This window comes from Falco rusticolus, chromosome 6, assembly GCF_015220075.1.
Source record: "Falco rusticolus isolate bFalRus1 chromosome 6, bFalRus1.pri, whole genome shotgun sequence".
Taxonomy (NCBI): Eukaryota; Metazoa; Chordata; class Aves; order Falconiformes; family Falconidae; genus Falco; species Falco rusticolus.
Genome location: NC_051192.1, coordinates 16,351,446 through 16,368,677, shown reverse-complemented (window position 1 = coordinate 16,368,677; position 17,232 = coordinate 16,351,446). Strand labels below are relative to the sequence as shown.

General features: G+C 51.6%; 1 protein-coding gene across 1 annotated transcript; it reads left to right on the top strand.

Annotated features, from left to right (window-relative positions):
• The first annotated feature begins 526 nt into the window (after window positions 1-526).
• LOC119149520 (serine protease 55-like) lies at window positions 527-15,413 on the top strand. The gene is made up of 5 exons (XM_037390775.1): window positions 527-3,483; window positions 3,861-4,050; window positions 4,928-5,187; window positions 7,465-7,604; window positions 12,697-15,413. Exons 1-5 carry the CDS (start codon window positions 3,273-3,275, stop codon window positions 12,997-12,999), a joined length of 1,104 nt encoding a protein of 367 aa, XP_037246672.1. The 5' UTR covers window positions 527-3,272; the 3' UTR covers window positions 13,000-15,413.
• The last annotated feature ends 1,819 nt before the right edge of the window (window positions 15,414-17,232 follow it).

The following is a 17,232-nucleotide window of genomic DNA, read 5'->3' as shown; positions in this document are numbered from 1 at the left end:
TGTAAATACCTTTTAGCTACTCGGCTGGTAATTTTCAACTAATGAACATGCTTTAACAAATATTCCACTTCCAGGAGAGTAAAAGTTAATGTGGCTCTTAGTCTCTCCAGAGCTCTTGTAACCAATCTGATTTCCATGGTAACTCTTCAGTAAGCAAGATTTCTCCCCTCTGGAGAAAAAACATTATTCCAAAGCATGTACAGAGAATTAAGTTTGGAGGTAAGGAGCATGTAAAGTACTGGAGGTCAGTGGGCTGAGGTGTGAGTTAATGTTGTAGGGAGTGACTGTTTTCAGGAATGGGTTCATACGCAGTTGGCTGACCTGGTTTGTGAGGAGGAGGTTTGCTGCATGGTGTCCAAACAGCACTGGAATTAGCAAATTGCTTCTGATAAATGGGTGTCATTGATCTTAGCCACAATAAATCAGGAAAAAAAAAATTGCCTGGCTTTTTTCTTTCCCTCCCCTCACCTGAAGTATGTTGGGGACAGCTTCTGTGGTATTGGGGGCTGTGCTCTGAGGTGGCACTGGGTGCCATGCTTCCTGAAATGGGAGGCAGCAGCTCTGAAATCTGCCCTGAACCCACCTTGAGCTCCAGAGCCCCAGTGAATCACCAAAATACACACTTTAAGACTTGTTCTGGTAACTCGTGCTTCTCTGTGGGACCTTGATGATGCACTTGCAGTGTCTGACATTTTGAAAATTCAGGAATGGGGGCAGTGTGTTGCTCGGGCATAATCAACTTGCTGACAAACTTCAGGTGTGCAGGCTTGTGGTCTTTCTCCCAAGGTACTGGGAAAATGAGACAGTTGTTCTTGCCCTTCTGGTGAATGTTCTGGGTTGTTTTCTCCACTCTGTGGTTTTGTTATGCTGAGGATGGCTGGCATGACTTGCCGGGGAATAGAGATTATTCTGAAACACCCTGCAAACACCTTTGAGTCTGTAGGAAAAAACCCAGCTTCTGTGACCCAGCACCTGCAGTTTGCAAGTCACGCACGCTATAAGGGACAGCCGCGTGGGTGGGTCTTGTTTATTCCTGCTTGGAAACCTTGCAATGCGGCTCACAATGCTGCTGCTCGGTGCGGGTGGGAACTCCGCAGAGGGAGGTGGGTGTGGGTGCAGGCAGGGACTGCTTGGGTGAGGGGCAAAGGTGCCTCTTTTGCTTTGTGTCTGTCTTGAAAGGTAATGAGGTGCCACGCAACAGAAGCGTGTAGCTGCTTGCTGTGTTAGTGAAGCTAAGCATGCCCGGCTGGGCAGAGGGCTTTCTGCAGCAGTGGATGGATGGTGGGGGCACAAGCACCCCGACTGCCCTGCTGCGAGGCCACTGGGCTGTTGTGGCTGAGCTGGTGGCTGGGGCTTGCTGTGGGGACTGGAGGGAGCTGAAGCATGTGCATTGGTCCGGAGGGGACAGATAAAAATATCTCAAGGGCCAGTGTCAGGGGGCCGGGGCCAGGGCCGGGCTCTTGTCAGCGGTGCCCAGCGACAGGACAAGGGGCAACGGGCACAAACTGCAGCACAGGGAGCTCCGTGGGGAGAGCAGGAAAAACTTCTTTCCCTTGAGGGTGCCGGAGCACGGGGACAGGCTGCCCAGAGAGGCTGCGCAGTCTCCTTCTCTGGGGACGTCCAGAGCCCGCCTGGCTGCGGCCCTGCGCAGCTGCTCTAGGAGAGCCTGCTTGAGCAGGGGTGTGTGGGAGTGGAGGACAGAGAGTGTCTGAAGAGAGATGTATGAGAGGAGAATAGAGAACGTCAGCTCTGGCAGGAGCTGAGAGAACAGCTGGCTCTTGTGCAGGAAAGTAAGGAAGATGAAGGCGGTGATGTAGCAGTGCCAAGGCGCCTGCAGGCCTGCAGTGCTCCAGAGCTGTGGAACTGCACCAGGGGTTTCTGCCCTGAGCCCCGTGGTACACACAGCTGGGATGTGTATCCGGGCTCAGAGGTGTAAATATGGGCTTCTCTGTAGAATAAAGCGTCTCTGCCTGCACCACAGCCGCAGCCCGGGCCTTCGTACGCCGCAAAATGGCGTCCCACAGTGGGGTTTGAGTAGGAGGCTCACGGAGCCCGAACTGGTGGCATAGCCGGGCTGAACCAGCATCCGTGGAAAATTTTGTGCACCCTGATGCCGAAAAACCTCAGAATGAAGAAAACTGCTAAGAGACTTTCTGTACTTTTAGCAGGAAGGTATTTATTATCTCCTCAGGGGAGGAGGTGGTTCGCACCACACAAACTCGCTCCAAAGCAGAGGTGCGAAACAGGGTAATTTATACATTTAACATACGTGATTGCAACATCTCTTTGTACGTTATTCATGTGATAACAACATCTCATTGCATATTAATGATAGGTGGAGTCTAGGCAGAGCCTGGGCAGCGTTTAAGCAGAGTCTTCTCTTGGCATCAATTTTGAGGGGGTTGTTCCGGCCTTCGGCCCCGCTCAGGTGGTCTTCCTCAGAGTTGAATCTTTCAGCTTGCTTTCATAAGTGACCCTGCCAGGATCCTTTACATAAATCTCTGCTTGCTACCATTTTCTTCTATTGGTGTGTCTACCTAATTTATGATTTCTAGTACCTGGTACGGTAATTTCCAACAATGGCTTAGGCCTGGGTACAGTGAGCAAGAACAGAGTGATTCAGCACTACATACTGCGGTTCCTCAGGAACCAAGCTGAGCAATTTGCAAGGCAGAATGGGGCTTTTTCAGACCTGAGACTCATCTCAGGTGGATCTTTAGGATTTTAGGCCTTATTCCTTTTTAATAATCAGTAACGGTGAAATGCTAATGAGTCAGCCTCGTGGATTAGTTTTTTAAGCTGGATTTGGTCTCGTAAGCCACCCTCGCCCACAACAAAGTGGCTGCCTCAGCATCTTCGGTACCATACTTCTGGTTTGGCACCGTTTGAAATTTACCCTGCCACAGAGCTGCCCCTTCCTTCTGAGAACAGCCATGGCCTAAATGAAGAAAAGAAAATTAATTTGGAGTTTGACAGGCTTCAGCACTTTTCAGAGTCAAAGATGAAAGCTGATGTGGGATCACACCTGAGGTCTTTGGAGAGAAGAACATGGTTCAAGACCCAAAAAGGGCTACAGCACCCAACTCATTAAGTCCACTACTGCAATACCCTGTGGAAGTCACTCCAGGATACGGTCGGGGATTTCACTGCTGCCCCATCCCTACCATAGCTAAAGCAAAGCCCAAGCCTCTGGGAAACCACTGCGCTTTCCCCATCGCCTTCGGAAGGACAGCGTCCAACAGTGATGTCAACAGAAACAAAGGGAATGTGTGATGTCACAGCCTGGTTGCGCTGTGACCCTGGTTGCGGCAGGGAGGTGCGTTGCCTTTGGTGAGAACACAAGAGTAGGGAAGGCGTCCTGTGGTGTCTGCAGGAGCACCACTGCTCTGAACGTTGTCGAAGTGTGTCGGTCCAGGACTGGGATTGAAATGCTGTGCTTCACCCTCCTCTGTTTCGCTTTTCTGATCGGCAGCATCAATGCAGGTTTTCCTTCCGTACTTTTTACTGTTAGAAATGACCAGCACAGTGGAATTGCTAGTAGCCCAACAGGAGATACGCCTATTGGTAAATGAAAGAGGCCTGGGCTTATTTCTTGTATCTGATGGCATAGAAGTATGGCTTGTACTACAGCCTGGTGCTGAATTCTTCCACTCATGCTCCCTGCTAGTCCCCAAACTGCCGGGCAGTGGTTGGCAGAGTGCAGGTTCAGGGAGGCTACAGTGATGCGAGGGGCTTTGGTAGAGATCAAGTAGCGTGGATGATTAGAGAGCAGTGCCTTAGCTGATGTCCTGCCCCTCTAGTTCAGTAGCACAGGCAGTGGCACTGCTGTACGTGAGCAATATGTCTCATTTTGTACCCAGAGTGTGGCCTCCGACCATCTTACGAGCCCTTTCGGGACACTGGCAAGATGATCGCGGCAAGGAGATACGCCAAGGCTGGGGAGTTCCCATGGCATGTGAGCATCCAGAGCAAGGGGAAACATATCTGCGGAGGCACCATCATCAGCAGATCGTGGATATTAACTGCGGCCCATTGCTTTGGAGAAGAGGTGTAAGTACTCGTGGGAAGTGAGGACAGCCCAGGCGCAATGGGTTGATAACGTTCCTCCCGGGGGTCAAATGTGAGGCATATGTGACTGGGCCAGAGAGAGAGCCCTGCAAACAGGGGCTGTCTGCTCTGGAGAAAATGGGCCCGTTTTTGATCAGAGGTAGTGTTACAACAGAAACGTGCAGAAATCTGCGTAACCAGGAGGTATGGAAGGGAAATATTTTCAATGGTGGTTTGAGCAGCCTTATATAAATGCCCGTGACGCTGGTAATGTCCCCAAGCATCTCCTGTATGCCTACACGTGTTGCGGTACCTTGTAAAAGTAGACTTATTCCATTCCAGCTTATTCTAACCCCCAAATTGCCCTTGCTTTCATATAGCAAACACCCTTCCCTCATGGAGAATCTGATTTTAAAGCAGAAGCTTCCGGAGAAATCAACCCCATGCAATGGCCAGGGTCAGCATCCCGCCCTCTGTGAGCCCCCTCTAAAATTCAGCAGGTCCGAGAGCTGAGGCTGCTTGGTGACAAACGACCTGTGGCATCACAACCTGTGGCAGCTGGCTGGGGACAGCGCGGTCTGGAGCAGCCAGCCCAGGGCACAGCAATCCAGAAGATGCTGCCCACTCCATCTGTTTGTTAGCAACGGGGCTATTTATATAACTTGGTTGCATTCATGTTCTGCCTCTGCACCTCTCTGCCCTGAAAATCAGCTTTGTCCAGCAGTGAGGGTACATTTTGACACTATCTATAGCCAACCTGCCTCTGCAATTTGCTGAGCACCACCCTACCCCACCTGGGGGAGGGGAGGAGGCACCAACCTTTATAACACAAAGCCTTCGTGTTTGCTTATGTCTGCACTGCTTCTGTTTTGTTCATAAGGCCACCAGACCTGACCGTCGCAATGGGGGGAAATGACCTGAGCCTCCCGCTGGAAGAACATAAACCGGAGAGCCTGATCATCCACGAAGGATTTGACAATACGAGCATGGAAAATGATATCGCTCTGATCCTGCTCAGCTTTCCCATCCAGTTCAGCAATAAGAAAATACCCATCTGCTTGCCCTTCATGTACAACAACGATATGTGGCAACACTGCTGGGTTGCTGGGTGGGGAACCCCAAGCAACTCCAAGACAGCAGGTAAGCTACTGTCAGGAGATGCATTTGCTAACCGAGGCTGGGTTTTATGCAATTTAAGTACACGTTCTCTCCCAGGAGGGGTTACCACACTAGCTTCCACTCCCTACCTCCCTGGTAAGCACATCCAGGCCCTCGCAGCCCCTGCACAGCCACCAGTTCTCTGTTCAGTGCAAGAAACATCCACCTACTGATCCCAGAGCGAAGTCCAGGCTACTCTGAGCATGTATGTTCCAGCCAATAATTCAGAGCCACCTTTGCTCTGAAGGAACTCAACCTTACTTTGGATGCCATTCTTGGCATCCAGAGTAAGACAAGCTCCACCCTGGTGGGCAAGTTAGTCTGGGTCTACAGCGTTCTGGAATAAAGGAAATGAAGGTCTAGGGTTGTCTTTGGCTTCCTGCCTCCATGAACCAGATTGATTCAATGGTACTGGCCACCCTTCTTCACTCATTTAGAACAGCAGATTGCTATCGTTGATTGCTCTTGTCTAAGCCCTAATGAAAGGAGCTCCGGTGCTGATTGTGACCCAAAATGTCTATCCTGAACAAATGTCACTAAATGGCTAATGAGCGATTTCATTATTGGAAAGAATTAATCAGGACAGAGTGGGGAAGGTGGTGCCTTGAGGCTTGAACAGTCCTTCCTAGGATGTCGCGAGCGAATGTCCCATTTAAGCCTTGCCGTTCTGCTCCAGAGGGTTACCGCCTCATCTCTGAAACTCTGCATGTTCCTTCTTAGGCTCATTGGCCTCGCTTAACAGTCATACACAACACTGTACCGTAGTTGTGAAACTCTCCTGTTTCACCAAGGAAACGTGCTCCTAGAGACAGAAAAGCAGCGTGCTGCTGCAGAGCCACTCTGCAGCTTGGCAGGATTTCTCTTCAGCTAGTCTCTTTGCAAAATGCATGGTGTGGCAGTGGAGGTTGGGCTCCTGCTGCCGTGTGGGCTCAGCTGACATCACTTCTGCTACCCAAATTGCACCCAGCATGAGGTCAGCATGCTCAGCCCTGGCACACCCCCCCTTCTCCCTGGGAGAGGTTTCAGAAGAAAACCAGCAGAAGCTGCGTTTGGTGAGGGGCATGTGTGATACGGGCCATAGCAAGAAGTATGAGGCACTGTTCCTTGGTGGGGAAAAATGGATTATTGCCCATCTCTACCAGCCTTCTGTAGGTCGACATCTCTCAAAAGGCACCTCAGGTAGCACCAGCCTGACTCCTCTTCAGCTGCAGCCAGTTAGACCTCGGCAAGTGGAGCCACCTCCGTGGAGGTGCCTGCATCAAAGTGTTTGAATCTGTGGGCACTTCCGTGGAGCAGCTCCATCCTCGCTGGGAACGGGACCTGACAACTTTCTGTCTTTTAGTTCTTACCTTTGAGTCCCGAAATCCTGCTGAAGGTGCTGGAAGGATTTAGCTCGGTGAACCGTGGTAGAAGGAGTTTCTGAAAATCTGTAGGTCTCCTCCCCAGTAGCAATATCCTCCAAAAGGCAGTTTTATCCTTGAGGTTCACTTCAGAGAGAAACGTGGGTGAAATGAGTGGGTTCTCCAAGTAGCCCTGTATATTTTCAGTCTTTTTTTCGTTTGCTGGTGCCCGCTGCCATTTCTGTTTTCCCATCTCAAGGGAAGAATAAAGCAGTGATTTCCATTGTGCACTGCCACCCTGAGAGCCGCTTTCTGAAAGACACAGCTGGTCCCCTGGCAGAGGCATGGCCTCACAGCCCCCCAAGGAAAGCATGGGGACAGCAAGGCCATGTGTTCTGGGGAAAGCTCAGTGGACTTTCCTCTGCAGGGCTTGCTCTTACAGGGCTCCATGAAGTGTCTCTCCGACCGAGTTCCCCAGAAATGAGAGTGAGAAACCCAGGGTGTGCAACGCAGCTCATCTCAGGACCAGCAGGACAAGCCATCCCTTTGGGGGGCTTCCAGCTGGAGCATATCCCAGAGGTCATCTACAAAAATCAGTCGTCATTTTAAATCCTATTTAGCAAGCCTCCACTCCCCAGGATTTCAGCTTTGCCCATTAACACCTCCCCCCTTTCTACCTACCTACCCACCTCTTAGTCTGGCATAAAGTCAAGAGCACAAATTTACCTTTGCTAAACATCTGGAGAGCCCCTGTAAGCCCCCATGACCCAGGACCACATGGCTGTGCCCCTAGACCCCCTTGCCCTGAGGTGCTTTACAGACCCAGCTGAGCGCAGTCCCAAAGCTAGCCTCCAGCTGCAAGTTCACCCCTACAAGCCTGCACTGCTCTGCAGGTTTTGTTAATCGTTCTCACTTGCAGCTGCGGAGGCACCAACCCACGTGCTGCAGAAAGCGCGGATGAAGCTTGTCAGCAGGGAGCAGTGCTTGGAGCGGATCCCACCGCTAATGGAGAACGTGCTGTGTGCTGAGCTGGAGAAAGGAGAAAGAGGTCCCTGCCAGGTAAAGCCAACAGGCTCCCGGATGACCGTGCTGCCTACACGGGCACAGAGACACTGGGGGAGAAGTGCCTCTGCTTTGGGAATGAACATGGATACCTCCCACAGCTTCCTGGGGTTGCTAAAGCTTCTCTGCAGGAGGCCAGGGCGAGATGCCCAGGGGCAACTAAACCGAAACCGCCTGCAAAGGCATATTGGCCCGGGCAGCAGGGCTGCGGGGCTCCTGGGGTCAGAGGGCTGTGGTGGTGCTGGAAACGAAACACCTTGTTGAGCAGATGGGCCTCTCCTCACGCTCCCCACACACACACCCCCCCCAAACACACCCCCCCAATTCCCTCCCTGCAGCGAGAAGGACGGGAGCTCTGCGAGGGAAATGGTGAGCTGCAGGGAGGGCAAGGGAGAAGGCTGGATCCCAGCAAGTCCCCTGGCATGAGAGACGGTCTGGGATGTCAGACACATGTACGCACAGCTTCATCCTGTAGGAATCTTTCACTGAGGGAACTAAACGAGCACCCAGGATGGAGAGGAATCCCCTGCCCTTTAGGCAAAGACAGCGGGTACAGGGGCCGTGGGCTGCAAAGCTGGTGCAAGCTGGGCCCATAGCTAGGCAGCAGAGGGCAAGTTTGCTTTGCAAAATCATTTTTTGATTAGCTGGAGAGCATCTGTTCTGAAACCATTCATCTAGTGACTTTCACCTCCATTAAATTCCATAAAAAATTTTAAAAAGAAAACTGCCACAGGGTAACATTACCATGATGAAAGAACACACTTCCCAGCCCAGCCTTAAGTTCTGCGGCTGCGTTGTGCTGGTGAAACAGCAAGAGCACTTGTACAAAGCAAAGTGAATCTCCCATATTCAGAAAGCTGATGAGGGTGCTATTTTGATCTACAATAATGTTAGAGTCATCTGAGAAACGAACTAGAAATGTGAGCTTTCCAGGCAGTGGAAGTACACAACGATTGCCTGTGTGATAATTCTCATAACCCAGCAAGTGCCCACTTTTAGTGCAAGCTTGACCAGGCAGGAACGTCTTGCAACCTGAAATAAGGAGAGCAGGACAAAACCATACCCTGGGCTAGAAGCGGAGCTCTTCAGGGGAAAAACAGGAGACAGGACTTTTCATCGGAACTTGCTAATTTGCTGGAGAGGAAACATTTTGCTGATAGAGGGTTTTCTGGGAAGTGCTGCTTACAGCCCGGTAGGGCGCATTTTGCCTGGCTAGGCTGGTTCAGGAATCTGGTGCCTTGCCCATAGTAGGCTGCCTGGTAATGAACTGGGAGGCCAGGGCTGAACCTGTTGCTTGCTCTGCAGCAGGGACCGCGGGACACCCAACTCACCTGCCCTGGGCAGGTAGCGAGGCACACTGTGGGCAGTGCCATCTACTGAGCTACGCTTGTCTAGAAAGATGATGGTGTTTGTGTCAAATGAGAACGAGGCCAGATTTCAAAATACCTAAATCCTTTACAAAGGCAGTGCTGTCAAGGAGGCAGAGCAGCCCTGGGCACAGTTTTGGTCTGTGCCAACCAGCTGTCTCCTGGCTGGCTTCCAGACAAGCTCCAGCATTTGCATGGGTCAGGAGCCACCCACAATAATCCCTTGGGATCCTGGCACCCCAGTTTAGAGGCCAGGGAGGGGTAGCAACGCAGGCAAGGCAGAGAGCCCTGGTCAGGGAACAAGCTCTGGAGATGCTGAGCTTGCTGTTGTAGGTGTGCTCAGAGGAAACCTAGAAGCCATGCACTCCATAGATGCATGATCAGTCTGGACATGAGGCAGGTAAAAGCCATGATGTTAACCTTACCTGAGCTTTGCTGAGAATCAGGATACATTGGTTCATGTCCAGAGCCAGGCTAGGATGGGCAAGTTGCATCTAGACTCAAGGTTGTAAGTCCCCACCATCCTCATCTTGGTCCAAAGGATTACCATCCTAAGCGTTAGCACCGTGTGCCATTTGTGTGCTAGATTTTCCCCATTGCCGCAAGCTGTTTTATCTAAGTAACTAAAGCCCCTCAGATATCTTCACCAAAGCATCATCTAGAAGGTCTGTCCTAACGACCACTGCCTTAATACCCCCATGCGGCAAGCGCATGTCCGACGTTTCACCAGCTGCCATCGTACTGCTACCAGACAAGACTAATTTGTGGATCACTGACCGTATCCCTAGAATAACGCAAGGAGATTGGATAGCAGAGCTCCCAAGTATTTGTGCTTTAAACAAAATAATAATCCATTCACTTAGAAAGAAAAATCTATTGTATACCGATTCCCTAGCAGTTTTTCAGGGAAATATATAGATTGACTGTGAATTAACACTAACAAGATCTGTAATTGAATTACGGTTCTATTTAGTCATAAACGTTAGCATTAATGGTTGTTCATTCATTAGCATGAATGGCCTACAAGTGCTAAAGAACAGACACTAGAGATGGCCTGCTTATTATTTTTGTGCGTGCTACATTTCTTCCATGACCCCATGAACCACAACTGATGTCTAATTCCTTGTTTTCTTAAGCATCTTTTGTTAGGCTCTGATGCAATGGTAACTTGAACAACAATTAGAGTCTAAGGCAGGGGTCCTCAAACTTTTTAACCAGGGGGCTGGCGCGCGGATGAAGTGGCAGGCAGTCATCTGCGGCTGCGTGGTTTCCCCCCCAACCCCCGGCGGGGGGGGTGGGGGGGGGGATTCTGTAAATACCGGCGGCTGGATTGAGGACCCTGGGGGGCCGTATCCGGCCCACGGGCCGTAGTTTGAGGACCCCTGGTCTAAGGGACTCACAGAGCAAATGCCTCCTTCAGTGTCTTGCCTATCCAGACAAAACTCAGTAAACGGCCCAATTCTGTTTCAGAGCGTTTCTGCCAAGGAGGTCTGTGGGGGTAGCTCTGTGGCGTGGTGATTAGGTTGGTGTGTTCAGCTGGAGTCACAGTTCACGTACAGTTTAGGGCAGCAACAGATGAAGGGGGGCCCAGTCCCTGGCCTGACTTTCAGGGGAAGGAATCATTGAGTGGCCACAAACAAGCAGTGCAATGGTTCCAGCTCAGCTTCACCATGCCCTGCACTGTCCCCTGGTGTAGGGCTGATCCGAGTCATGGACTGAAGGTACCTACACCCTTCCACCGATCGTAGCAGGAGGTGATCTTGGCCATCTCTAATAATTGTCTGAAACGCTAGGGTGCATCTAAGGCTTTACGTTTCTTTAGTTCTGTGAAAAAGGCAGGGGATGACCTCTTTCCTTCACCTGCAGTATGTCCTGCCCATATACACTGTCAGCAATTTGGAAACGGCAGATGCCCTCTACAGCACCTGGGATGCTCAGGGCTCTCACCCCACATAGCTAAGGCGGTAGCAGTGTTTGTTGGACAACCGTGGGTGGGATTCATCTGACCAGATACAAATGTGTTGTCAATAGCTATCTGCCTCTAGCAGATCAGCCTTCCATCAACGGGGAGAAAAACGCACTTCTGACATGTGAGTCGTTGAGACCTTTTTAGCCATCTCTTTTAAAATGAGATAAATCCCTGTATGAGTGCTTCTTGCTCCCCATGAACTAAAGGCAAGTCCAAGGTGTTTAGCTCACAGGGAGACACACGGCTCTGAGGCAGGACAGTTGCCTACATGCAAGTCTCCAGTCCATCCAAGCCTCCAGTGCCATTTTAGGTATCCCAGGATAGCCCCCTGGCATGCCGCTGCCCCCATCTCGGACCATGCCTGGTGCCAGTAATGTGACCGCAAGGGGAGCCTGACACTCGCACTGGCAGCAGCAGGGAGAGGTGACCAGTCTGGAGCTGAACTCACCCCTCACACGCCCACTTGCTCCATGCATAAGAGTGCTAAACCGGTGCAGAAGTGACAAAAGCTCTTGCATCCTTGTACAAGCTCTTGCATCCTTTTCCTGGTGCTAACACGGCTCTAAAGCTGCAAAGCAAGACTTGTGAAATTGCATTTTTTCAAGAAAAAGTCTGCCAATGAAAATTGGATGCATATAGGTAAATCGTCACACGTACAAGGGCAAGGCCACAAACCAGGGGAGCATGGTCAGTCCCTCTGGCTGTTCAAAACAGCTGAACAGAGGTGGGTAGGTGATGGTCTGATGGCAGACTGTAGGGAGGTATGAGTTCTGAGCTTATGGACCTTTCTGCCTCTTGAAAGAGTTCCTGGGGGCCAGGAGTCAAAGCTAACCGCATTTCAGTTCAAAGTTATTACTAATTACACAACATTACTTTATGAGTGTACCTTAGCTTAATAGCGAAGAGGGTGATCCCCTCTCCACTCTGGTGGTGGATTCTCCACCACTGAACTATTGCAAACGTGATGAGGTGGGTTTTTTCCCCAAAGTCCGGGACAGATTGCTTTAAGTAGGAAGGTGTCCTGGGAAGTCCCAGAACAGAGCGGTGGACAGGTGTTTCTGCATTTGCAGTCTCTTAAATTTGCTTCTGAAGGGTGCTTTGATGTGCAGCTCGTAGGAATTGGAACGCTTTTCCTGCGTCCCATGGTTTTATGGGGCTTTCATCATTTTATCGTTTTATGATTTGGGCAGACAAGTGACATTCCTCTTTGCGGGGTGGCTGCAATGTGCATTTGAAGGCTTGCACACTGGGTGAATGGTGGTTGCCCTTGCAGTAGCGGTCAAATTTTCAGTAAAATTACCATGGTTGCAAGAAGGGTTTGTCAGGATTAGTGTTCGTCTCCTGTCCAATTTCTGGATGCTAGCCCCCCAAATTAACAGTGGCAGGTACCCAGCACCTACATGCGCCAGTTTTGCAGAGAAGTCAAAGACTGAATGAGCGACAGCAGATGTCCCTTTTCACCCCTGGATGTCATCTCTGGGTGACAGGGTTCAGGTAGCCTTCTGGGGCCCCGGGAGCATGTGGAAAAGGCCGAGAAGGACAGGGCACTGCACTGAGCCAGAGCTTGTGACTGATCTCCTCCTCTTACCTTCTCTATCTATTTATTCTGCAGGGACCTCAGGGTTGAGCTGTGACATTTTGAGTCCAAAATGTCCTTGTTACCCCAAATACTGGGGTTAGAGTTTGCTTTTCCCAATCAGCCTGTGAGAGCCCCGAGGTTTGATCCTGCTATAAGATGCTCCTTATGCCGTAGGTCAACAGCGGGGGACCTCTGGTTTGCGGCTACTGGAGCACCATGAAGTGGTTTCAGGTCGGCATCGTCAGCTGGGGAGAAGATTGCGCAGTAAAGCCAAACCCTCAGATCTTAGTGTCAGTTTACAGCTATCATGACTGGATCGAGAAGGAGACAGCCAGAAGAGGGAAACCTTTCTTCACTGAAGGCATGGATAACCATGCAAATGCCATGCTGATTCCTTCCGGGGCTGGCACGCAGCTGGCATTCCTTGAGTTTTGTCTCCTTTTATTTATCTCTTTAGGAGCAATTAGATTACTGTAGAGGAGATTTCCCCAAACATAATAAAAGTCAGAACTACTGTCTCATTCTTCTTTCACTGCTGATCCATATAGCTGTGTCTCAGGTCAGCCTGCTGCATCTCACCCACGTGGACACAGACACCAAAAGGAGATGCCACAGTGAGCCAGGGGAGTGGGGCAGAGACCGGGGAAATGAAATGAAAGAGCCGGGACTCAGACAAGAGAGACCATAATCCTCTGGGAAACACAGATTTTTCTGCAGTGGTGGGTCACATCAGGCCCAGTTATTTGCTAAGCTCAGACGCAAAGTCCTGATGGGGTGTCTGAAGGAGCTGCTCCCTTGGAAAGCTGAATCCCTCAGAAAGGTCCTAGCTTACTCAGTTGCATATTAGCTTAGCTTGTTGGCAGAAGAGCTCTGGGTTAATGTATCTGACAGCTGATTATTAGCTGTACTAATGTATCTTCTATCTTGCAACTAGCCCAAGGTAAGAACATCTTCAGAGACCACAGCAGCAGCTCAGGTGATATGTCAAGCTGCTGGGACATCACTACATGTCAAACTCAGTGCCTCCTTAAGCTAGAAAAAGGGAAAGAGATCTTTTGGCTAGTGTTGGAAGGCGTAGCATCATATAACCAATCAGTCTTATTTACCTGGATTGCAAATGCTGGGTTTTGGTTGTTACAGGCAATAGAGAAAAACCTGGCTGGCTGAAGAGAACTGTTTCTGAGCTGTCCATAAGATGCTGTCTACAGAAAACCCTTGGCTTTGTAATTAGCCAGCGTTAAACCCTTGCAAGTAAGTAGTAAATCCAAAGGACGTAGATGCTTTGGGTTTTTGTTTGTTTTTTTTTTTACTCTGTTAGAGGCCTTTTACATACGTTGCTGAGAGTCCACATCCCAGCCTGAGCTGGGCCTGAGCCGGTCCTTCATTGCTTCTCCTGCAACAGAGTGCATTGTAAAATGTGTCCTGGTCTTCACAAGGAGGATGCTTTTCTGGGAAGTGATGGGAAGGAGGCAAGCAGCAAGGTCTCCTTTGTGTCCCACCTTTGCAACAGCATAAAAGCCTCTGCAATTTGCAGCAATGATAAAACTCAGTGAATGTGCAATGGGACAGCACCTCACAAATTGCTTTTAATTACCTTGATATTTTCTGGCTTGCTGGCAGAGAAGCCTTGTAAATGAGAATGAATTCATCTACCTTCATCAGACAATTGTATGATGCTGCCGCGGAGGGGGACCTGTGGCGGGAATGCATTTAGCCCCTTGGTGGCAAATTCTGACTGCTCTTCGCCAAGCGTGGACTAATTCTACTAACAGTGTTAAACCAGGGGAAGCTGTAAATTCCACCGACAGCACGACTCTTCTCAACACAGCATCAACGATGGTGACTCCCATCTGCACCTCCTCAGCCCCCAAAGCTCCTGTTGCCGATTGCAGCGACCCTCACAACACAGGACCAAGTGCGGAAATGGGACAACTTGGGCAGTGATTCCATTGACACTGAGAAACCTTTTGATCCAGGTCCTATAGATCTGGAAGAGGAACCAGACCTTTTTCCTCCCCCTCCTGATGCACTGACTGTATTTTCAGGGAGGGTGAAAGGGGGTCCAAGGCATCGGTGCTGGCAATGCAAGCGGGAAGCGCTTAAGCGAGGGGATTTGGGAGTCGCTATGGCATGTCCCGTATTTTCTCAGCCAAATCAGCCTCCAGAGTGGCAGCCTGTGCAATGTGAGGCTGTTAAAGAGTTAAGGAAAGCAGTTCGGGAAGGGAGGATTCATACTAGTTTGCTATGTCCCTTCTTGAAGCAATGGCAGAGTCTTAGACACTTGCGCTGTCACGACTGGAGGTCATTGCTTCGCATGGTACTAACTCCGACGCAGTATATGATGTGGTTATCTGATTTTTGTGAGCTATGTGTAGTGGCCTTGATGGAAAACCTTAATCGGGGAATTGCTGTTAACGATGAGCAGTTGGCTGGGGAAAATAATTATGCCGCTCCCACGACTCAGACAGGGCATCCCAGGGATGCCTATTTGCAGATTAAGGAAGCGGCTGTTAAGGCAGTCCGGAAGATAACAGAGTCTGGGCGAGCCTCTAGTGAGTCGTTCACCACAGTCTTGCAGGGTCCTATGCTGACTTCATTGATCGGCTTCAGAGTAGTTTGCAAGGACAAGTCGAGCATGAGGAAGCTCAGGGGCTGCGTTTAAAACAACTCACTATGATAACGCCAATGAAGATTGCAAGCGGGCATTGCAGCCCTTTTGCAATCGCAACCCCATCACGTGTCGAATGTTTCTAACGCAGAACTCGCAGCCACCTGTAACTCTCAGGTGGAGTTCCGTAATGCAGCGCAACACATTTTTGCTTCTCTAATCTCTTCTGTAGGAATAGTACATGCTCTTAACTCGCTTCATAAATTGGGCTGCTAGCTTGCTACATACAGAAAGTAATGTTACAAACACTGCTCTTTCTGGATTATTAGCAGATGTCGATTCTGTCCGTCATGCGTCGCTGCAGAACCGAGCTGCTATTGATTTTTGATTGTTAGCACAGGGACATGGGTGCGAAGACTTGGATGGGACGTGTTGCATGAACCTGAGTGACCACTCTGAATCAACTCACAAAAGCATACAAAACTTAAAAGCCTTGAACAAAGATCTGCAGCAGAGCCAGGGCTGGGATGCCTTTGGTCTCTTCTCATGGCTGGGAAACTTTGGGCTGTGGATCAAAAGTATTGCAGGATTTATTCTAACGGCCTTAACCGCCTCACTGATGTTTGCCTTGTGTCTCCCATGCCTTTTTTCCTCTGTTCAGCGTTTAGTTGATCATAATGTAAATCAGGTCATGGTCACCCAGCTCCACACCACCTCTGTCTTGTCGCGATTAACAAACAAAAAAGGGGAGATGTGGGAGAGGAGGCTGGAGAATGTCTGAAGAGAGAGGTATGGCAGGAGGACGGAGAACGTCAGCTTTGGCAGGAGCTGAGAGAAAGGAAAGTAAGGAAGATGAAGGCGGTGATGTAGCAGTGCCAAGGCGCCTGCAGGGCTCCGGAGCTGCGGAACTGCACCAGGGGTTTCTGCCCGGAGCTGCTGGTACACACGGCTGGGATGCGTACCCGGGCTCCGAGAGACAAGGACGAGCTCCTCTGCCCAGCGCAGTGTCTCTGGCTGCCCCGCGGCCGCAGCCCGGGCCTTCGTACCCACAGGGGCCGGGCCCGGGTGGGCTCCAGGGGTCCCTGCCCAGCCCCCCCGCCCCGCGGCGCGGTGACCGGCAGCGCGGGCTGCTGAGCCGGCCAGGCCCGGCGGCGCGGCGCGGCGCCGGCGGGACCCAGCGGCGTCTCACCGCGGCGCCGGTGACGGCAATCGGCCCCCTCGGCCCCCGCTCTACCGCCCCGGCCTCCGGGCCCGCGCCCGCCGCCAACCGCCACCCGCCCAGCGCAACGGCCGCGGCGGGCGCGCCCAGGGCGTTGCCAGGCGACGGCGGCGGGCGCGCGGCTCCGCGCATGCGCGGTGGCTCCGCTGCGGGCGGGCCGGGGCCGCGTGAGCCGGGGAGCGGGCCCGGGGCGGCGGCGCCGAGCGGGCGGGGCCCGGCCCCCAGCGACCCCGGCCCCCAGCGACCCCGGCCCCGAGCAGCGCGGCGCCGCCCGCCTCCGTGCGACGCGCCGGTGAGAAACGGGGCTCGTCCCCAGCGCCCCGGCTGCGGCGGCCTGCAGCCGCCCCGGCTCCTCAGCCAGAGCCGGGCTCGGGCCCGGGCCCCTCCCTGCCCCGCGGCGGCCCCGTGTCCGGGCCCCGCTCCCCAGAGCCCCTCGCTGGGCACCGGTGATCGGCGTTTGCCCAGCCCGGCACCGGGGTGCTGCCTCTGTCACCGAAACCGGGAATCAAACCTCTTACCCCCACTGGAGCACTAAGCAGCCGGCACCCTTTTACTGCAGCACTGGGTGCTCGGCATCTCCACGCGTCAAGCACACCTGTTCAGATGTTACCGTTACATTTATACACCAATTACAAGGTCGTACACTCCCAATTACAATGATTGGTTAGTAATCTACATATCTTTGTAATATTTGCAGTGTCATCCTTTTCTGTGTCTATGCTTGCGTAGGGGAAGGGTCTTCACCTGGGCAAGGGTCTTCTTGACCTGTGGGCGTGATTTTTAGTGCTATAGTGAAGGTAGTTCACTTCAGGACACCTTAAAAGTAAGTTTTGTTGCCAGCTTGGACAGCTGGATATCGGCCTTGCCAAGTTGCCTAATGACT